The following is a 23,059-nucleotide window of genomic DNA, read 5'->3' as shown; positions in this document are numbered from 1 at the left end:
CGTTAACAATCCCTAACTTTTTTTCTTCATAAAACAGTTCCTTCTTCAATCACCCTTACGTTGCAGGTGCTTCCGGTGTCGGACGTGTCATCCGACATATCGGGCAAGTCGGACGTGATGACCGACAGCGTCATCAGGGTGGGCACTTCACCCGACACGGAGACTCCTGAGGAGCCCGCCGTGTTCGTCTGTGACGCCTACGGAGATGTTATTGGAATGGCTGAGGTGAGTTTTTTTTTAAATCTCGTCTACGGCCCTGTGCCGAAGTTTTTCTTGCAGCTTCTTTTCCCCGGCTGTACAGGTTGTGAGTAGTTTTGTAATGTGTAAATATGTATTTTTTGCCGAATAAATATTTTTCTTTCTTTCATTCTCTTAATTTCAAAAAGTCGAATTCATTGGTTTAAGTACCTGAGCTAGGATTCGAAAGTTGATACTGCGAAGTCCCGTGTTCTCCGAACCGAGCTATTATGAATCTTTCGTGGTCACAACAGTATTCTCTTTAAGAATATAAAACTTATATCGTTGCCTCCTTTTTGAAAAATCACAGTTTAATGTTATTTAATTCAACAAAAGCTCGATTTCTTTCAATTAATTTTAATTTATATAAAAATTGAGAGCACAAATTTATACCTGGATTGAAACTAGCATGCCATATTGCGAGGTTTTGTTTAGAAAAATCTGTGTTGTGATTTTTCCAGCCTTCGCTTACGTGAGTTTCAGTATAAGGCGACAGTATAAAAATCTTAAATTTTCCCTCCTTTCCCAGGCGGCGAGAGAAGCAGGCCGCACGCGCAACATTAGCATAACCTGGCGCTCCATATCGGAGTCCAGCAACCAATCGTCAACCGGCTTCGACATCACCGACACCCCACAGAACAGACCCGACCCCGTAGTCAACTCCCACGAATCCTCACCCGTAGACAACCATAACTCCACAGAAGGAGATCTGGTGAACCATAACGTCCTGTCGAACAATGTTAGTGAATTGACGAACCATAACAGGGAGAGAGTGACCAATGGGGTTAACGGAGTCGAGGATGTCGCCGCTAAGTTCTTGGAAGTCGATCTGAATGGTGAGTTTATATTTTAAAGAAAAATAAACTATTATCGAAGGACGCCACAAACAACATAAAGCATTATTTGAAACACACAGATTAGGTACATAATACATAACAAAGTCAAGACATTAGCATACGGCTTCCGTTGTCCAGTGGTTAGAGCGTTGGGCTCACGATCCGGAGGTCCCAGGTTCAAATCCCGGTAGGGACATATCACAAAAATCATTTTGTGATCCCTAGTTTGGTCAGGACATTACAGGCTGATCACCTGATTGTCCGAAAGTAAGATGATCCGTGCTTCGGAAAGCACGTAAGCTGTTGGTCCTGGTTAGTACTTACTGATGTAAGTAAGTAGTCGTTACATGAGCCATGTCAGGGGCCTTTGGCGGCTCAATAGCAAATCTGACACCAGGGTTGACGGGGTTGGCAATCTACCTCACAACCCACACGATAGAAAAAGACAGCACCGAATACGAGCGCATTTAATTATCGTTTGACACGGTGTCACTAATACCCTGTCACTATAATCACGCTACGTTTTAAGGAGTATAAGGTTTGGAGTGTTCATAAGTGGCGATGCTCGTGTGCAGGCGGCGCGACGTCCAGCAGCATCAGCTCGGAGAGCGAGGGCGAGGCGGGCGCGCGGCTGGCGGGCGGCTGCGGCCGCGTGGCGTCGCAGCTCACGCTGTGCCCCACCTCGCCGCCGCAGCGCGCGCGCGCCGCGCCCTGCGCCTGCGCCTGCCAGCGCCGCGCCAGCACCACCAGTCAGTACCTACCACTTCCCATTATGTATAGCTGGAAACCCACTCACTGGCATATTTGTTCTCCCTGAAGGAGCGTCCAGGGATAAACATGATTTATAGGGGATATGTTCGGGACCTGCTCCGCATCAGGGAGAATACCCTACGGCCTGGCAAAAACATGATCCTTGGATATTTTTTTACACATAACGTAAAAACTTAGTCAAATTCTATCACCGGCAAAGTAATTCAAAATGGCGGAGAAACAAGATGGCCGCCATACAAAGCGTTAGAGGTAGGGTCGTTTTCGAACAAATATTATTTGGGTTATTATAGGAATGTGACACAAACACACACCATGTTACGGGAGCATACGCGGTAGAAACATATCGTAGCTTTATAATCAAAACCACGTAAGCTCTTTTTTGAAATGTCACACTGAGATTTTCTTCAACAAAAGCAAACCTATATAAGTTGTATGGATAAGACCACATGATTTTTAAGGTCAACTGTTGACAATTCAGCAACAGCAGTGTTGAAGAGAGGTGTGTTTGTCAGGTGGCATCGAGACGTCGGGGTCGTCGGGCGCCAGCTGCAGCTGCTGGTGCGGCTCGTGCGGCGGGTCCCGCGCCCGCTGCGTGTGCGGCGCGGGCGCGGCGCCCGGGCCCGACCCGCTGGACGGCCTGCCGCCCGCCACCGACCCGCTGCAGGCGCGCCTGCACCAGATCATACTCTATCAGAAGGTACGTTTAATCATTACCTATATTACCGTCATATTGACGACGGCTTCCGTTGTCCAGTGGTTGAGCGATACGGAGGTCCCGGTGGGGACATCACAAAAGTCACTTGGCGAGGCCCTGGTTTGGTTAGGACATTGCAGGTAAGAGAGATGATGAGATCGTAAGGCAGAGTTTTCCAGTGACAATAGTTAAAGTGGTATTAATAAACTAATCTCGGCTTCGAGACTGCCCTCAAGATCGTGTCAATGTGACAGTTCTTATATAAAAACAGGGACTTGAGCGTGGTCTTGAGGACAGTCTCAGCTGAGATTAGTTTATTATTAATACCACCCTAAGAATTAAAAAATATAAATATGTCTTCTTAAAATAGCGGAGTTGGCTGTCTTCTTTTTCTTTTCATCAACCAAGCTCTCTGTTAGACCAACATGATGTAAAATTGAGATTAGTTGATTGATACCACCCTAAAACGAATGGGGTTTGGATTTTAGAAGAACATTCTGTCGTACAGTCATGAGCAATATAATGCGCCCACTTTAGGACTCTGTCGCACTAACATATTTGACATTTATTGAGAGAATTTGTTAAAAAAGTTAATGTGACATGGTACCAAAGTATACACTTTTGCATATTAATGCTCGTGACCGTACGACTTTCAAGTAGTATTTGATTTGATGTTCCGTGTACAGAAAGTGGTGGAGGAGCTGTCGGGCCAGCTGCGGCAGGCGCGCGAGGCGCTGCGCCGCGCCGGGCCGGCGCCGCCGCGCGCCTCGCCCTCCGCGCCCGAGCCCTCGCAGGTGAGGTACAGTGCCGCACATACATACGGGGCTCCGGCCCATGTACTCCTTGTGTTGTTAGTGTCTTACGACTGGTTTTATGTTGCCTGCACATAGGGAATACGCATGAAGAAGACGTTAGCTACTGACTGACACGGAGATAATTGAAGTACATAATAACGGGTTCTTACCGGGTTCGTTTGGGGATACCCGTGTAAACTTAATGTGACACGGAGATATTTTTTCGTCATTTGTTTTCAACTCAAAATCAAAAATTTCTTTATTCAGTTGGTGACATAGTTACATTTTGAATCGTCAATTTTTACATAAGTCGAGCCGTGATAGCCCAGTTGGTAGAACTCTTGCCCCTCACTTTGAGGTCGCAGGTTCGAATCCAGCACAAGCCTAAACCAATGATCGACGAATTTGTTTTCGAATTCATGTTAGGGTCGTAAATGATTATCACGTGCTCAGCGGTGAAGGAAAACATCGTGAAGAAACCCACATTCCCGAGAAATGCTTTTTTGGAGGTTTGTGACCTAACCTGTATTGGACTGGTTTTCCCTTCGCGGGTTGGAAGGTCAGACGGACAGTCGCTTCTGTAAAAAACCGGACCTGTCAGATCTTCAGGTTAGTTAAGCGGACCCTGAGAAAAACGGGATGATGCAGGGAGATGATTAATTTTTACATAAGTATATTTTTGTCGAACGTCTCATCCGCCTGAAACTACTGCAGCTTCTCACAACCTTACAAGAAAATCATAGACACCACAGGGTCTTTGACTTTCTTAAAAAATATTTTGTCTGAGCGGAGACAAACCCGAAACATCTTCAGATCACAAAAAACGGTTTTGCGTTGTAAATAGAGTATCTAGATATACCGGGTGTTAGTGACATCGTAACGAAAAAATGACGTCACAATCCACATCGAACTTCTCCGTCACAATAACTTTTTTGAAGGCTTATAACTTGAGTATTAATTAAGTAATTTTGAAAATACTCTCATGCTTGTGTGTCTGAGACGACAAGTATTAATATTTTAGTATTTTAGTAAGTTTAAACAAAATTCATGCATATTCCCTATTGAATTGAAACTTACCTATTTGTGTTGTCTGTTCTAATATTTGTGTTTGTTTTGGTTTATATGTTGTGCTGTATGTAGTGTATGAAAATAATTAATCTTTATTTCAAATAACAAATGAGGATAAAAACTCCATACTTACTTACTCCTACATACTCCAGACAATTCTCCATACTGTCCAGCTAAAATTCGTGATAAATTGCTATAAAATGTGGAGCAATGTGGAGTGTATCCCGTTTGAAGGATGAGTCACGAAAACGAGCAGCCAGTTGGAAAAAGGCAGTTTAGATAGAAAATAAGTTTTTCCAAGTATTCTTCTTTCCGATGTTTAGGGAATAAATATAAAACTGTGATTTTATACATTGTTTTAAGTTTACGCGGTTATTATCATAATTAAAGCACATAATAACGGATTCTTACCGCGTTTAAATGGGGATATGAGACTCCCGATATTTCGACACTGTTGCAAGTGCCATGATCACGGGATGACTGATGAGATTGGAGTGTCGAAATATCGGGAGTCCCATTTAAACGCGGTAAGAACCCGTTATTATGTGCTTTAACTGTGATTTTGCAGTTAAAAGCTGCGCAAAGGGTTATAGTGAAAAATGTAACCTAAAAAGTATGTTTGTTTACTCAAATAATATGGGGAACTGTCAAAATTAAATGCGACATCTGATGGGAGAAATGGGCAGCTTTTTATCCTCATTGACTCACAATGTGTTAGTAGACGACTTAACCTATTGTTTAGTATACTATAGCTAACATAAAGTACATTTAGACGCATGTGCACCACAAGAATGCTTCAAATAGGAGCATCATCATCACCAGCCCATTAACGTCCCCAATGCTGGGGCACGGGCCTTCCCTATGGATGGATAGGGAGATCGGGCCTTAAACCACCACGCGGGCCCAGTGCGGATTGGTGGTTATTAACGAATGCTAATGCAACCGGGACCAACGGCTTAACGTGCCTTCCGAAGCACGGAGGAGCTCGAGATGAAAACTTTTTTTTTGTGATCACCCATCCTAAGACCGGCCTATGCGAAAGTTGCTTAACTTCAACAATCGCAGACCGAGCGCGTTTACCGCTGCGCCACCGAGCAAATAGGAACATTCATCCCAAATAGCACTTGTACAGTGTTAGGGCTTGCAACTGTTTAGTTACGATATAACTATAGGTCGGAAACTTGACGGTAGTACATAATATAGAGTTGATATCACCGCTTTTGTTGACTTTTTGAGACGATTGTAAATTGTTATCTTATCGAAATGTAATCAATAATTGTACTGAACTAAGTCGTTCAGTTTAATAATACATACATAAACTTACATTTCCCACTAGGGTAAGCTGACTACGACATTCCTGCCATGCATCCATTCATTTGCTTACTTCTTTTGCCCCCACCACATTCATCAACGGAACTTAGAAGTATGTAGGGCTAAAGTAATGGTTGTTTCCCCGTAGATGACGAACAGCAGCGGCGGCAGCGTGGGCAGCGTGGGCAGCGCGGGCAGCGCAGGCAGCGGCGCCGGCGGCAGCTCGGGCTCCAGCTCGGGCTCCGACGTGGAGGTGGGCGAGGACGCGCGCCGCGTCGTGTGGCTGCCGGACTCCGCCGCGCCGCGCTGCCAGCACTGCCGGAACCACTTCTGGCTGGCGCGGCGCCGCCACCACTGCCGGTACGGGCCTATACCCTAACTGACACACGCACGAAAAAATATTAGAATCTCTTGATTGTACAAAAAAACTAACTACTAATAGGTGTCTCAGACATATCCGTACAGAATTAGATGGGTGTCATGAACCCCTTGCCCCTTCCCCTCTGGATTCCCCCATGGATTCTATACGTTGTATTATTATTCCCCTGTTGAAGACCTTAAAATAATGTGTTATTGTTTGTGGGCAGACGCTGTGGCGGCATATTCTGCGGTTCGTGCTCGGAGATGAGCTCGTGGGGCGCGTGCGGCGCCGTGCGCATGTGCCGGCGCTGCCGCGCGCTGCGGTGACCGCCCCCGCCCCCGCCCCGCCCCCGCGCCTGCCGCGGAGAGGGGCTCGCTGTGCCCCTGGCTGCCAGCCTCCGCTGGTGAGTTTCCAAGCAAGTTCATCACGCAAGTTTCAAGAGAACGTTTAATCTATTTCCTCTATTTCCTGACGTCACAGAAGCAAATCATTGTGTGATAAAAAGGACACATGGAAGTGTAAAAAAAAAACAGTATTGCATTTTGACATGCACAAATAAGTGCGCAATTCAAACAAATATCAAATAGCAATAGCTCCCATGTGGCTTTTTTTATTGTATTTTAAATGTTTAAATTTCGAATTCTAATTTTAATCAATCACGGGATAGATTTTTGTGTTAAGAATTACCAATTCAGCCATCAGATTCAATAATCCGGTCAAAATTGTAAATACTGGTTTCCTGAAGTCTCAGAAAGATGAAAACATTTTTTGTTTGGTCTACACAAAAAAAAAGTAAAAATAAACTATCCATAAATAAAAAAGCAAGTTTATTTCCGATGTTCCTGTGATAATCTATTTTTTTGGTTTCTTTTTTTCAATTAATCTAATCTCACATTTAGTATGGAATTTTCACCTGAAACATGCAAAACTTGCTTCGAAACTTCACTAATACATACTCACATTCAGACGAGCTTTTATCTCTATTTGTGCTTGTTGAAGAGACAAAAGTGAATAAAGTTTCAGAAATTAAAGTCGCCGATTTTTGGACCTTTATGCTTCGTTATTGTCGCTAGAATGTAGATGAAATCGTAAACATTTTACAATAGTTTTTTTTTTATATTTAGTCCTTATTAACTTAAGGAACACTTTATGGTATTATTTTTATATAAACACATTCAACACGTCCATATTTAAACTCTTTTCATCGATATTTTTTGAATTGTTCTTATTTTAAATGTTTACGTTTTCACCCTACATCCCACTCACTTATAAACTTTATGAAAAACATGTTTCACTACGTTGAAATATACATAGGTTTATAAGTAAAAGCTTAATGAGCCGGTCACTATCCATACGGAGTTGTATCCAACTTAAGCCTTCGATCGTTCCTGTATCTACGCCAAATGTGTCTCTGTAATAAATGATGAATATATTAGCAGTTCAGTACGACTTATTATGACGATTCTCGATTACTTCTGACTTAAACTGTTAAGACTACACCTAAGGATACATTCAGGGTGTTAGTGACGCCATAACGAAAACTTTGGGGGCCGATTCAGACTATTATTCTGAGTTGATATCAAGTGGAATTTCCCGTCGAAAACACAAAATCTTGAACGTTTTCGACAAGAAAAACACCTACCATCGTTTTTAGTACAATCAAGTAAACATTATATTTTTTTATCGTTACGGTGCTACTAACAGCCTGTATTGATTTGTAAATATAGCTGAAAACTCGAATATACTACACAAAATGTACGAGTAATGTTTGTTACTTATGACATAATAATATGTTTAGTTTCAGTCATATTTAGCGTTCTTTTAACCTTGACGTTGGCAGAATCATCGTTTCTAAACGATGCAGCCATAAAGAAGAAAAAGTTGAACAGTTAAAGAACCAAGAATAGGCAAGTCATAGGAGCTATTATGGTTAAGTCTTAATCAGTTTAAGTCCAGCAAGATGTTACCTAGTCAGCCAGACTCTACTCGATGAAATCAAAATGTTATTTAGCTGTAAAATGACGATTTGGATGTTGCCTGTCTTTCCATTATCAAGGTTGCTCCATGACATTTAATTTCGATCATTTTCTATTTATTTTGCGCGCTGAATAACATGTTACTTACTATGTTACGGTTAATTTTGTAACATAACTCGAATGTTACAGTTTATTTATTATGCTACATTTGCATTTACAAGCCTGGAACGCGACGCTAAAATTTGTGTCATGTTGTGAATATACAAAACAGACTGTAACATATAACGAAATGTTATGTAACATTTTATTCAGTGTCGATTCTCATTTAGGAGTTTTTGTACGATAATTAAGATGATCGCATAGACTCAATTACCGCCTCGCTGCAAAATGATACTATACCAATTGTCAGTGGATTAATATAGTTTTGTGCTTTGCAAAGAGAAAGTGAACATTAAAAGCAGATTTAAAAAAATATTAAGCCAATAGGAAATGTGCCGAGTATGCATATGTTACACGAGGACGTGTCAATACGATTGTTGATTAGTGACGATATTGTGCTCGGCGGAAAGTATAAGAAAATACCGCGATGTAACCCCGACAGGGTTGATAGGAGGCACTGAATAACACACATTTTCCAATAAGTAGTATAATGCCTAAAATATTACGCTAGCAATAGACATCTCAATTTATAGTCTCATGTTCTCATACATTTCTATCTCCGTCTTACTAACGATTTGAGACGTCTGTAGCTAGCGTTGACTGTAACAAAATAACACGTAACATTATGTTTGTTACATGATATTTGTTATTGTATTTTCCGTCGAGTTGTGACCACATGGAAATGTAATGGAAATGAAAACTGGAAATAAATGGGATCTAGTCTTTCGTGGTGTGTGACGAGGTGCGGGCCGCGCTAGCTGTTGGTAGGCAAACATAGTGAATGCGAAGGCTGATTTTGTACGATATCTCTTTTTTTTTCTACGGCTGTACAATTTTTTTAAAGACTCCTTTAGATTATTGGCCCCAATTGGTTAATTAAAGCAGTTACGCGAACAGTGGAACGTTGTAGGCTATTAAGGTAGCTTTTAAATGCAATAATGTAAATATACTCGAGTTTAAGTATGGCTTGCGTCGTTTCCGTACAACGAATGTGCCTCAATCATACGTGTGTGCTTGTTAGCACAGAGCAGTGTCGCCGTTCCACTATTCGCTCGTTATATTTCGTTGTTCGTACGCGGGATTGCTGCCCCTGAAAGACACGCAAAGACAATGTTGGTTTTTGTATAAAATGCTGTTTTTTTTTGTATAATAGTGTTTCATTTTTGTTCTATAATTATTTTGTACAGTTACGTTTTGTTTCACACTATGTCACCATAGATATCGCGACTGGCAGGTGAGAGAGTTATATGGGTGGGTAGTGCCGTGTGAGTGAGACAGCTGCCAGTCGCCCCTGAGACTGAGAAAGAATGTGAGGACTTTGCGTATTCGTCATTTAAAACTTTTGTATTTGTATAATAATTAATTTCTATCGTGTTTCTTAAAGGTTGAATGAATTTAAGAGCATTTAATTAACTTATTTGTGGAATAAAAATAGATTTTTTTAAATTAATTTGATTTTGGTGATTTTTTTGTATGTTACAGTTAGGTTCATTTTTAGTTCATAAAATATTTTGTTACTGAGATTACACATAAATATAATACACATACATTTGATTATTTTTAGTTAAGTGAATTTTACTAACACATAAATGGATCCGTGTCGTCTTGAAAGATGTCATAACAAAGTAGGCCTTGAGTATCTTGAAATAGATACATTAAATAGATATCCAGTTTTTCGTACTCGGTTTGCATAGCACGGCAAGACAGTTCATTTCAAATCACTCATTATAAAACTTGACCTACTGTAACACGAATTTAGTGGGAAAACAATTCAGCCTTTAAGAAAGTTCGAAATGAATCGACAAATGAACGCTTAACTATAAAAGAGTTCATTTGGTTCACTAAATCCTAAGCTATGTATCCGGTTACAATCGCAACATTAGGCCAACGCCGAGCTCTGTCTTTTATTTGTGATATAATGAAGGTAATTTTATTAATAAGAGTTTAATAAAATGTTGTTAGAAGTTAAATTTTACTGCTGATTATTTTTAATACCCTCAATTTTGCGTTGATTTGTGCGTCGACTAGATGTTGACGTTTTTAAACGATGTCCTGTGCACGAGTAAGACATTACATTTAATTCAAATCATAACATGTCAACAGACATCTAGTTTGTAAGATCCCACTGTTGTGAAAATGCCTCTTCATATATCCAATCAAAAAGAATATCATTATAAAGAGCTCAATGTATGTTAACAGCAATTAAATCTTGTGAAAAAGAAACAGTTTAATGAAGTAAGGAGACAAACTTCAAATAAATTGATTTCTTGTTGATATAAAATCCTTTTTATCTCTCCTCGTGTTGTCATATTGTGTTTCTGTGTTATCCTGTGTACAATATATTATTAAATAAATAATTGCCAGATTAAAAAATCTCGTGACAGGACGAGTCGACAGCTTGTGTAAAATAATTTGTAACTTATTAGAGGGGTTGTTGTTAACTGCATATATTTTATATTATGGAAAGCTCGGGGTAGTTAGGTTCCATAGTCGATGTGTAAACTTGTTTGTGACCAATGAGTATTGACACGATGTGAAATAAAGCATATTTAGTTTTAAAACTCACCTTTTATTTCGAAATCCTTTGCAAAGAAATCATAGAATAAAATTATAACGACAAACCGGACACTCCATACAAAAATCTAACGTATGCTGCTTAACGCGTAAGTGCGACAGACAGTAAGTACTCTTTCCCTTACTCCTTAGCGGCTTACGGCTATTTTAAAAACTAAAGTAAGATCCAGCGGGGGTGAAGGGTGCGCCCAATACGAATTAGTGCGGGGTGGAGTTACCGTAGTATACGTAATATTATTCATCATTATTCTATGTTATAGTATACCTACTTTCCATAGACAACTTCCATAGAAAGTCATGACATCGTAACAGTAAAATACGTTTTCAAAAGCAAGTTTAGTGGTTTTAAGACGCGAAACTAATTACAAATTGTAAAAAAGTCGAATTAAGAACCTCCTCTTTATTGAAGTCGGTTAAAATACAATACGGACCTAGGAAAGCGAATTACGAAAATATAAAAAGAAGAATAACATTAATATAAAACTTTATTATAACAAGCAATATTACAACCATCATCACATTTTGTACGTTTATTTGATATAAGTAATAAAAAAAATAGTTATAAAAAATTTGGATTATTATTTTATCTTACGTAATTTTAGTTAATGGGGGAATACTCTGTCCCGTTCTAGCAAAACAGCATTTTTTGTATGTAGGTAATTGAAACTTGCATGGTACTAGGAGCGTGTAACGTCGCGCGTTCCTGTTGCCATTTCTTTTTAAATTCTTAACTTTTTTTTGGATGGCTGCGACTATTTAATTTTTCAACGAATTTCGAAATGTTCACTTGAGTAGTCGATGCTTGCAGTTTGGTTGATGAAAAGAAAAAAAGACAGCCCACTCCCCTATTTTAAGAAGACATATTTATATTTTTTCTAATTCTTAGGGTGGTATTAGTAAACTAATTTCAGCTGAGACTGCCCTCAAGATCATGCTTAAGTCCCTGTATAAGAACTGTCACATTGACATAATCTTGTTCAATTCTCGAAGCTGAAATTAGTTTTAATTAAGTGTACTTTATCAACCAAGCTACTGCCCACCCTAAGAATTAGAAAAAATATAAATAAAATCCCAGTTTTTGTATGAGACATTGACATGATCTTGAGAGTAGTCTCGAAGCTGAGATTAGTTTAATACCACTCTTAGTGTACTTAATCAACCACAAGCTACTGCCTATATTAGCAATATCAATTTTTCCCTCACAAAAGTTCAGTAAACGGATAATTCATCATGTTTTTAAATGGCAGTCCGGGCACGCAGCGGTGGTCGATGTTGTAACTCTCCACAACAGCCATTTCCTCATCGCTCAGCTGAAAGTGGAACAGGTCGGCGTTCTCCACCATCCGCGATGGAGTAAACGTCTTCGGGATCACCACTATACCGCGTTGGATCTGGTGACAGACATGAACTGTCAATAGTGGAGATACAATTTGTCACTTAAAATTAAAATTACGAATAATTAAAACATTTCAAATTATTACACAAACACTGCAGGTCAGTCTAAAATACCGCCCCTTCTCGTACCTGGTTCAACGGTGCCCATTATACTGGCCGCGTTACCTCGCACTATTGCCAAGGAAACCTGTTGAACCAGGAACGAGCTGGCGCGGGGGTCACTACCGCGGTCCCACGAGCGCCTACCCAACACGCGAATAAAATCCTTGGCCGCCGAGCACCACACACCCGAAGTCTCGACGACAAAAGGGACCAAATCGTGGGTCCGCGTTAAGTCTCCGTATTTCGCCAGCTTTTGGCTAGCGGCCCACTCGGCAGCCGCCCCTGCGGTTCGAGTAGTATGGGTATAGTGGAGATAATGAGGGAAACACATGCTCACGACTATATCCAAATGGGGTACATCCTGAACGATGAACTAAGTACCCACACCTCACCGAACTTTCTGTTAGACAAACGTGATAGGTGGTGAGCCGCGCCGTCTATAATGGAAAAGAGAAATTCCTGAGGAATGCGTTTCGGAGGTATGTGACCTAATCCGTATTTCACTTCATAATAATAAGAAGAAGAAGAACTTCATACGCCACTGCTGCAGGTAGGTGAAAAAGGGCTAACATATTCGTCGATTAAAAAAATAATAAAAGTAAAAGAATTTGGAAACTCGAGTACGCAGTTCGAGTTCTATTACCAAGTAACTGTAATTCTCTTTTTATTTAAGTAGATAACTCTCTTACCAGGCAAAAGAACCCCGAAACTCGAGTAAAGGCGGGTTCGATTCCCGATGGGGACATTGTCGAAATCACTTTGTGATTGTCCTTTGTTTGGTAAGGACTTTTCAGGCTTGCATCACCTGATTGTATGAAAAAGTAACATGATTCCGTGCTTCGGAGGGCACGTTAAGTCGTTGGTCCCGGCTAATAGCCATAAAAACTCCATCAATGGTGGAGCAGCCTGATGGAGTATGCTCCATACTCCGCTCTGGTTGATTGAGGGAAGGCCTGATCCCAGCATACATACATACATAAACTCACGCCTATTTCCCACCGGGGTAAGCAGAGACACACTTCTCTTGCTTCCTCGACATTCATCAATCGCTTCATACACGCACGCCGGTTCAGAGTAGATCTACTAAACCTTTTCTGAGCCCAGCATTGGGACATATATAGGCTGTATGTTGCGTAGCTTTTACCAAGTAAGTACAGTCTCTTACAGTAAATAAATTAATAAATAAGTGTCATTCTCTTAATCATCATCATCATCAACAGCCCATTAACGTCCCCACTGCTGGGGCACGGGCCTTCCCTATGGATGGATAGGGAGATCGGGCCTCAAACCATCACGCGGGCCCAGTGCGGATTGATGGTTATTAACGACTGCTAATGCAGCCGGGACCAACGTCTTAACGTGCCTTCCCAAGCACGGAGGAGCTCGAGATGAAAACTTTTTTTTGTGGTCACCCATCCTATGACCGGCCTTTGCGAAAGTTGCTTAACTTCACTATCGCAGACCGAGCGCGTTTACCGCTGCGCCACCGAGCTCCTCAATTAAATATAATCAAAATTCAGGCAATTTTCTCACCAGGTATTTAAGCGCGATCTGCGCCCTGGTCTTCCCGTACTTGTCGGCCAGCGCTCCCAGCTTGGGGTCGGTCTTGATGACGTCCTTGCCGGCGAACTCGGGCCGCGCGTCCGATATCAGCCCGAATGGAGTGTACGCCACCGGCTGGATGCCCTGCTGCTTGCAGAAGTCTACCAGCTTGTGCTGTGTCAGTGTCGGATTTATCTGTAAAAATGAAGACGCTCTATCACTCTCTCCCTCACGGTGATTGGTCGATTCCTGCACATCTCCGCTCATCTGCGCCTATCTCCGCGTTAGTGGAAACCCGGCCTTATGGTGGACAAAGGTGCGTAATACTTTCTTTTTTTGACCTCCATTTTTTTTTGAGCTCCGTGTCAATGGAAACGCAGCCTAAGCCCGGCGCAGACAAGGGGCAGTCCAAAAAGCATTTTGCACTGTCATTGTACGATGTGGTCAATCGAGCTATAAGTTATTTTGCGACGAAGTCAACATACCTAAGATTTATGTAAACTGATATCTAGTCTTGAATATAGTTAGTCATATTGCTATCTACATAACCGGAGACTAACCCGCTAACTAACAGGTACATAAATAAACACCTCGCAAATTTGTTTCGTAAGAATTATCAAAAAAATATTAAATACCTAAAAGTATTAGGAATAAAAAATAAATGTAATTTTACAGTGGGTATTATTATTATAAGGTTATTTTTCTTAACCAAATTCAAAAAATTATGGAACAAGAATACGGATGTTTTTCATAATGAATAAGAGTTTGCCCATTCTAATGTAATGTGTGTGTATGTGTATGAAATGAATGTGTAATATGTGTGTGCAATTAAGAGATATATTATTATTGTAAAAATATGTAGATGGTTTCACATATAGGTAATGCTCCAATATTTACCTCAACCTGGTTGACGACAGGTTTGACCTTAGCCTGCTGCAGCAGCCTGGTGAGCTGCTCCTCATTGAAGTTGGACACGCCGATGGACCTGGTCAGACCGGCGTCTACTGCCTTCTCCATCGCCCGCCAGGTTTCTACAAAGTCTAACTTCATGTCTTTACCGTCGCTCTGGAAATATAATCAAATACACATTATTACACCGAAGCGGGAAACTTTTATTTATAAGAAGCATTGTAGGTAGGATTACAAGAATTTAATAGTATAGTTAGGTACAAGAATAAATGGAATAATTACAAGAATTCTATGGGATAACTACAAAAAAATAAAGAGGTAATTACAAGAATTTAATGAGACAAAAGAATTGATTTCATCAATCAATCATCATCTTTTCTAATTGAAGTAATTCAACTCAACTTATTAATGGGGCCAAAACTGCCCAAAACTAAACTCAAACTTAATTTTATTTTAGTCTGATAACACTAAAAATTGTGTTGTCCTTTTTTTTTATATAACTATAAAACTGTAATTTTTTTACTATTTTTTAAACTGATTATCAAGTAAAGCGTTACTTGTGTCTAGTTTCTAGTTTTCGTTTATGTAACAAGAGAAGTGTTTAAAGGGATAGCTCCGCGGAAGCCAGAAGAAAAAAAAAAGAAGGGATGGCTACTCACATCAACAGACATAGGCCAATGAATAAGGTATAGGTCTACATATTCCAGGTTCAACCTCGCAAGAGATTCTTTCAATGAAGGTATCACATCCTTCTCTCCATGACGATCATTCCACAGCTGAGAAAAAAAATACTATTTAAAATACCTATTTCGGGTTGTTGCGATGCTAAAAAATTTATAGCGGAAATTGGACGTCATTTAAGAGAGAGTGGAGATGACCCCCGTGCCGGATTGTTCTTGGCGCAAACGTTGTCCATTTCATTGAGGAAATGCGGCTAGTGTAATGGGCACCTTCGCGCCCGGATTAGTCAAGGGCGGGCTTTTTGACGAGTGCAGTAAATAGCATTATTTTTGTTAATGATTTATGTAATTTCGTGTTTAGTTAATGTTTCTTAAAATAATTTAAAACTCCTTTTTAATTATATTTTCTACTCTTCATATCTTGAAATATAGATATTTCAGGGATAATCTTTTTATCTCTAACAATCTGCAATATTTTAAACTACATACAGGCACCACAAAATGGCCGCGCATGCCTAACACACAAAATCTATATATATAAAAGTAATTCTATAATCAGAGAAAAATAACATTGCAGCTGATTGCACATAAAAAATATGATCCCAAAAAACAAATATGTCATCAATACTGCATATTTCCGTTTATTATACTTTTTTAGTTGAAAATTATACATATTTACCAATATGCCAAATGTAGGTAGTGAAATCAAGCAAGATTATTATAGTAATAGTTCCTCACTTTGGTAGTTACAAACAGGTCCTCTCGTCTAACAACTCCCTGTTTGATCTTATTATTGATGGCTTCCCCAACTACCTCCTCATTTTTATAGCATGCTGCAGTGTCAATGTGCCGGTAACCAGCATCTATACCATCTTCCACTGCCTTTCTAAACTGGCCGGGATCGGCTTTGCGCTGTAAACATCATAAAAAAATATAATATGTTAATTTAGTAAATTTTCATACCCCTAATAACAATTTTTATATCAAAATAATATTATTATTATTTTTGTTTTTATTATTATTTTATTTAACTTTTATTTTTATTATTTTTTTTTATGTGAAATATTTTTTTTTTTTTTTTTTTTTTCCTTTTAAATATCTACAATCAGTCGCAAGACTTTAATCAGATTTGGTGTGTGAATTGATTAGTTAGAAGTAAAGCAACCAATGCCACCATCTTCCATAGTACTCAGCGCCCAAGAACATCCTTCCTTTTGAGCCTCTTCACCCTGTTGCTAGCTTCCAACAGCATAGTTGCTAAGGGATTTGGATGGTTACTCAACCGTTCCTTATGCCTTTTGTTGTACTTTTCAATTTCTTCTGTGATCGTTGGCATGTCTAGGTATTGATGTACCTCTGAGTTTCGAATAAACCAGGGCGCCGCGCATATAGTCTTCAAGATATTGTTCTGAACCCTCTGCAGACTTAGTATATTGGATTTGCTGGCGGTAGACCATAGGGCGATTCCATAGAGCCAGATTGGTTTCAATATTGCAGTGTAAATCATTAGTTTATTGTTCAAAGATAAAGCTGACTGCCGCCCCAGCAACCACAGCAAGCTACGGAATTTGTTGTTAACTGCATCTCTTTTGGCTTTGATATGCATTTTCCAAGTAAGCCGCCGGTCTAAGTGGAAACCAAGGTATTTAACGCTAGAAGAGTGAGGCAGAGTGTCAGGACCAAGTTTCACAGCCGGACAATCTCCCTGTCTAAGTGAAAATGTTATGTGGTGGGATTTGGGGGCACTAGCTTTGATGCGCCATTTCCTTAACCATTTGTGTGTCTCATCCAGTTGTTTTTGCAGTTGTGAGGATGCGGTAGTAGCATTTTTGTTACAGGCAAGGAATGCCGCGTCATCAGCGAAGGTGGCCACTGTGATTTCTGGGCATTGGGGTATGTCGCATGTGAAGATATTGTACAACACTGGGCCAAGCACCGAACCTTGAGGTACTCCTGCAAGACTATGGTGAAAGTCAGATCTAGCATCTCCATGCTTTACTTGGAATATCCTATCTGTAAGGTAGCACTGCAGAATAGGGAATACAGCGTGCGGAAGTAGAGTTTTGATTTTACATAACAGGCCTTTGTGCCACACTTTGTCAAATGCTTGCTGCACGTCCAGGAAGGCTGCTGAGCAATATTCTTTGTCCTCGAAGCTCCGCCGAATGGTGTTGTAGACTCGGTGGACCTGCTCAACTGTGGAGTGGTTCTCACGAAATCCGAATTGGTGGGATGGTATGATGTCTGTCTCTGCTAAGTAGACTTTTAGCCGTGACAAGAATACTTTTTCCCATAGTTTAGACAGAACCGGAGTAAGGCTTATGGGCCTATAAGATGAGACGTCGTTTGGAGGCTTCCCTGGCTTGTGGATCATTATAATTTGAGATACCTTCCAAATCGCTGGAAAATAGTTGATCCTTAAGGTTGCGTTTACTAGAGTAGTAAGGAAAACAAGGCATTTTCTAGTACTTTCCTTCAATACTTTTGGAGTTATAAGATCAAAGCCTGGTGCTTTATACGAGTCCATTGAAGAGATTATCCTGGCAAGTTCCGAGGGCGAACACGGCTTTACGGGTAGGCATAGTTGTAAATCTTGGCTAAGTATGGCATCTAGGTCAACATCGGGCTCTGTTGATTTATTAGGCGTGAATACGTTAGCAAGATGGGATCCGAATGCTTGAGCTTTCTCAAAATCCGTACGGGCCCAGGACGTACCGGCTTTTATAGGTGGAAAACTTTGTTGGGGCTTGTCACCGCTTTTAGCCGTTTTCCATAGAGAGAATTCGCCTTTACCGCCTTTATGTGAAATATACAGATAAAAACTTTGCTTTCTATTTTCTAGGTTAATAGGTATCTACCTATTATCTAGGTAGATTACTATTTTTATATAGCTAGTTAGGTATATTGATAAACTTAAATGAACTTAATGTTTTAAGGTGAAAAAGAAAAATAGGTAAAGGAGTCAAAGTTTTTATTAATTTCCACGGTATGGTTAAAGTTCAACTAAGTAGTTATTTGACAACATAAAAAAGAAATAAAAGTTGTAACTTACTGCATAAGTACCCAGCCCAATTACAGGTAACTCCGCTCCATTGTTGAGTTTAAAAGTCGGGATTTCCACCGGCATTATAACCTTTGGAATATTACTTTTAAATTATACAGAATTAACTTTGCAAGTGGTAATGTTATCTATCACCTCTTACAGTAAGTATATTTTCGTAGTTAAAAAAAAGCGTAAATATACAATATGCACTCTATACCTATTTTGAACTTAAATTACAAAGTTTTCAGATAGAAATACATTCATCGACAGTAATTAAATCTAAAGTAAAATATAAATAAAATTAAAAATGCTATTCTACGAATACGAAAGTGATAACGGAGAAGTCGAATGTCAGTACAATGTCAAAATTAAAATTACTAAAGTAAACTCTAACACAATGTAACAAAGGATAAATTATCTTGCGCTTCTATCACTACTATCACCACGTGCTATCAGATCAGTGCATGTTCGTTTTGTAATTATTTTTTGTTAGTTTAAAATACCTAGTTCAAATATTTTTTTTATTTATTATCAAAATTATTTTGTTGATCACTAAAATTACATCTAAATTAAAACTAATTTTATATTTAACACAAAAGTTTTCAAAACTCCAGATAAAATTATTCACAACGTAACGAATGTACTGTTTAGTTATTATTCCAATTTAGATCTTATATCGTTTCTCATAGATTATATTATTAATTGCGTAGGAAGAGTGTTGTTCATTGTGATTAAATTCATTAAATATTTAAGGTTATGTTGTTTTATTTGACGTACAAAATACAATTTCCAAAGTTTTTTTAAATAAAAATAGCACAACTTATTTATTGAAAGACATTCGCGAGTGTTATTATATTGGAGTATTCAATAAACAAAGTGTATCTGCCTATTTTCGCTTCGTGTCAGGAAGCCGCTTCATAACTCAAAAGTTTATGCGGACTTTTGAGTTAATTCGTTTGGGGTTCGGAGTAGGAGTCTACTCCGAGGGTGGGGGCTTAGGTTTCATCATCATCACCTTTCATCATTTCATTAATCATCAAGAAAAAAAATACGTCAGACATGGCTGTATGGGCATAGTTCCCTTTGCCTTACCCTTCGGGGAAAACCAAACCAAAAAAAAAAAAAAAATTATTTATTGAATTTAATTCAATACATAATTTTATGAACTAAAGTGATTGGGATTATGTCTGGTGAAGAACCAATCAGTAAAGAAGCCACCCAGGCTGTGGTCAACTTTTTAAAATCAAATGTTCCTAAATCTGATGTGCCAAACATTGAAACTGAACTGAAGAAAGACTTCGTACTCTCAAAGACGAAAGGCAAAAAGTTTAAAAAGAAACCGAAGAAGAAAAAGTCGCAGAATCTAACCAGGAAAGAAAAGAAAGCACTAGGTTTTTATGTTTTGCCTAGAAATAGTGTGAAATATGATGATGTCCTGCCTATGAATCAAATCTGGACAGATTATATTAGTCAAATGTTGGAGTTAGATAAGCCTATACCAAACTGCACTAGTAAAAGTTGGGAGACTTTCACACAAACCCTTTACAAGGCAGATTTCCATGGAGCCATGTTAACAGTAGTGAGATCAAAATGTCCAAGTTATGTTTTAAAATCTGGTATCTGCATTATGGACACGAGAAATACTTTTAAAATTATTTCTAAGGATAATATAATAACAACTATTCCTAAGAGGGAAAGTGTATTTGAAATGAAAGTGAAAAATGTGAGAATAACTTTGTTTGGGAAACATTTTTGTGTGAGGCCTGCAGAAAGATCTACAAAGAAAGTGAAAAGCTGTCTACATCCTGATTTGTGAACTTTGTTGAGAAAAAATATAAATTATTTTTAACACACTCTTTTTGTACCATTTTGTTTACTCTATATTTTGCTCTTTTTAAACTGCAACTTTTTTATACTGAATAGGAATAAGATGAAAAAGCCATGGATTTACAAAATTTTATTAGATACTACTGAGATAGACTGTTAAATCTAAGCTTCCTCAGAATTGTGTGGCAATTATCAATATTTCCTGTGCAGATTTCCAAATACATCTGCAAGGGTAGCACTCTTGGGGAGTTTATTTGCAACAAAATCTTTCTTGCTGTGACTAAGTCTCCTCTTAAAATATGACAAACTGCTGCTTTAGCCCACACTGACACTGCTATCATATCCCGCATCTGATATGGTAATACTGAGACAAGGTCATGGATCATTGGGGGGTGTAAGTGCTCCACTGCATCTGTTATCCTGTCTAAATTAATGAGAGCCTCGGCTGCATATATATGAGCCCACGCCTTATGGCTGTTAGATGCATCACTCTGACTTAACAGTTCATTTGCACTCATCAAAGCAGCTAAAGGATCCTGCAAGTGCAACAGTACATAACTTTGAAGGACAAAAGTAGAGTTCTTTAGTTCACACCGCTGCTTCCAGTTAATTGGTGGGCCAGGTGGGGCTTGGATTAGGGGAGCATTGACATCAGATGGTGGGTCTTGATTCGGCAACAGAGTGACAGCATTTCTCAGACATAACGCTGCAAATTCTAAAGACAAGGATGGTATAGCAAATGATTCTCCTGATGAGGAATATTTTTCTTTATTCTCCTTTGCGAGGAGTATGCGGGTGTGTGGACCACTGCCTAGTTTCTTAACAGTGAACTGCTGTGCTTCATCACTGCAGCACTTTTTAACACAGCATTCAGCTAGATGGAGCCATATTCGAGGATTATTGGGATAATGACGGGCAGCTTCAACCAAACATTCAAATGCACCTTCAGAATTATTTGCTGCTAATAAAGCCAGGCCCAAATTATACACATACAATGGCCTGTCTCTACATGCAATCAGCCTCTCACTATCTTCACTCTCCATAGCCTTAAAATGCTCTTTAACAGCATGTTGAAAGTACTTAGATGCTAAGAAAGGCTTTTTGATTGATAAATATATAACTCCAAGGTTATTATTTATAGCTGCCCAGATATCTTCACCCTGAGATTTTAGATCATAACTGTATTTCAAAGTCTTATACTGTCCCAGAGTATTAGCAGCTTCTTTTACTTCTCCATTAAGGTATTGCTGTTGTGCTATAACAAAAACATTTTCTATGGAATCCGGTTTCAAGTTCAATTTGATCTTTTGGCCGAGCAACAGCTGTGCACGGCTGACCAACCTTTCAAATAATTCGCTCACTTCGTTATTTGACTTGATTGCCTCTCCATGAGTCTTAGCGACTTCTAAAGTCTTGTCATAAGTCCTTCGGCACAAAGTAGCTTCCATTAATAACAGAGTAACTTGTTGAAGCAATTTGGTATCCTTTATGTTTTTGGATGCTAGTACCTTTTCAAGCAATACTGTGCATTGATAATAATACCGAGAATGGTACAGTAGAACAGCGTAATTATACAAAAGAAAGGGTTGGGAGACATCGCTTATTTCGACGTCTGGAAATGTCACCCCCGTCAGCTGACCGACGGCTTTCTTGAGCTTATCCACATTCTTCATATCACTAGACATAAATTCCACTACAGCCTTGTTATGCTGAACGCGTTTGTTCCCATTGCCAACGAGGGTTTCCAATTCGTTAAGGTGTTGCAGAGCTGCAGCGTAATCTTTCTTCAAGAAACTCTGGTGAGCGAGGACGACAGGCTCATCTTTGTTAGTGGTCGCCATTGCGTTTTCTATTTGTTGGATTTGTTATAGAGAAATTAAATAAATATAAGGAAATGTTAACGAGAATGTCGAATAAGTTTCTTTCCAGATATTTAGCTGTTGACCGACCGACTGTTACGCTGTTAACTGTCAAGTACAGCTGTCAAGTAAAGTGTTTTTTTTTTTTTTGGTTTTGGTTTTCCCCGAAGGGTAAGGCAAAGGGAACTATGCCCATACAGCCATGTCTTACGTATTTTTTTTTCTTGATGATTAATGAAATGATGAAAGGTGATGGATGATGATGATGAAACCTAAGCCCCCACCCTCGGAGTAGACTCCTACTCCGAACCCCAAACGAATTAACTCAAAAGTCCGCATAAACTTTTGAGTTATGAAGCGGCTTCCCGGCACGAAGCGAAAATAGGCAGATACACTTTGTTCATTGAATACTCCAATATAATAACACTCGCGAATGTCTTCTGACTAACTTAATGCGATCATTAACCACAAAACACCACTTCGTATTAATTATTTAGATTACTCAATGAAGAAAGCAACTGTCCCGTTCCCGTCTCCCGCCGAAAAGCCTCAAGTAAAGTGTGAAAGTCAAAGACCTGTGAAAGTTTATTTCAGAAAAGGCAATAAGCTTCAGCTCATACAGCATCCTTACATTAACAAACAGATCAAACTTTAGACATTCGAGATAACTTTTACTAGTAAAAACATCGTGTGGAAAAGAATGTTGGTAATAATCAACAAAATAAATAGGTCTCGAACGAAATTCCACACAAGTTGCGTTCAACAACATATGAATCGCGGATGTGTTATTTCCATTTTCATTCTACGGATTATAATATTAGACAGAAATGTAAAATAATCGTTTGGAATATCGCGAATATATCTGAGATTTCCAAGTTTGTACATAATATTTTATTAATCTCGTTTTTGAACTGATTTATA

At 39.3% G+C, this 23,059-nt stretch overlaps 4 protein-coding genes across 11 annotated transcripts in view; 2 read left to right on the top strand and 2 right to left on the bottom strand.

The window, feature by feature from the left end:
• Nucleotides 1-10,768, top strand: part of LOC126375859 (myotubularin-related protein 4) — a 93,511-nt gene extending 82,743 nt beyond the window's left edge. For 7 of the 8 annotated variants that reach the window (XM_050022925.1, XM_050022924.1, XM_050022923.1 and 4 more), the window contains 7 exons: nucleotides 67-225; nucleotides 767-1,073; nucleotides 1,649-1,822; nucleotides 2,357-2,541; nucleotides 3,225-3,332; nucleotides 5,860-6,071; nucleotides 6,299-10,768. In XM_050022925.1, the coding sequence (XP_049878882.1) occupies nucleotides 67-225; nucleotides 767-1,073; nucleotides 1,649-1,822; nucleotides 2,357-2,541; nucleotides 3,225-3,332; nucleotides 5,860-6,071; nucleotides 6,299-6,398 (1,245 nt within the window). In that variant the 3' untranslated portion in view covers nucleotides 6,399-10,768. Of the gene's footprint in view, nucleotides 1-66; nucleotides 226-766; nucleotides 1,074-1,648; nucleotides 1,823-2,356; nucleotides 2,542-3,224; nucleotides 3,338-5,859; nucleotides 6,072-6,298 lie in introns of those variants that run through there. The other variant, XM_050022926.1, reaches the window with a different exon arrangement.
• A 480-nt stretch (nucleotides 10,769-11,248) lies between these two features.
• On the bottom strand, nucleotides 11,249-18,783 carry LOC126375912 (aldo-keto reductase AKR2E4-like). The gene is made up of 6 exons (XM_050023001.1): nucleotides 18,462-18,783; nucleotides 16,148-16,321; nucleotides 15,389-15,505; nucleotides 14,718-14,885; nucleotides 13,812-14,015; nucleotides 11,249-12,172 (listed from the first exon to the last, which is right to left on the bottom strand). The coding sequence occupies exons 1-6, from the start codon at nucleotides 18,534-18,536 to the stop codon at nucleotides 11,981-11,983; spliced, it is 930 nt and encodes a 309-aa protein (XP_049878958.1). The 5' UTR covers nucleotides 18,537-18,783; the 3' UTR covers nucleotides 11,249-11,980.
• A 445-nt stretch (nucleotides 18,784-19,228) lies between these two features.
• Nucleotides 19,229-20,311, top strand: LOC126375940 (ribonuclease P protein subunit p29). The gene is made up of 2 exons (XM_050023047.1): nucleotides 19,229-19,284; nucleotides 19,593-20,311. The coding sequence occupies exon 2, from the start codon at nucleotides 19,636-19,638 to the stop codon at nucleotides 20,266-20,268; it is 633 nt and encodes a 210-aa protein (XP_049879004.1). The 5' UTR covers nucleotides 19,229-19,284; nucleotides 19,593-19,635; the 3' UTR covers nucleotides 20,269-20,311.
• Nucleotides 20,312-20,394: 83 nt separating this feature from the next.
• On the bottom strand, nucleotides 20,395-22,269 carry LOC126375877 (CCR4-NOT transcription complex subunit 10). The gene has a single exon (XM_050022953.1). The coding sequence runs from the start codon at nucleotides 22,118-22,120 to the stop codon at nucleotides 20,420-20,422; it is 1,701 nt and encodes a 566-aa protein (XP_049878910.1). The 5' UTR covers nucleotides 22,121-22,269; the 3' UTR covers nucleotides 20,395-20,419.
• Between the last annotated feature and the right edge of the window lie 790 nt (nucleotides 22,270-23,059).

Source organism: Pectinophora gossypiella, chromosome 20 (genome assembly GCF_024362695.1).
Source record: "Pectinophora gossypiella chromosome 20, ilPecGoss1.1, whole genome shotgun sequence".
Lineage (NCBI taxonomy): Eukaryota > Metazoa > Arthropoda > Insecta > Lepidoptera > Gelechiidae > Pectinophora > Pectinophora gossypiella.
This window is presented reverse-complemented; position numbering and strand designations above follow the sequence as displayed.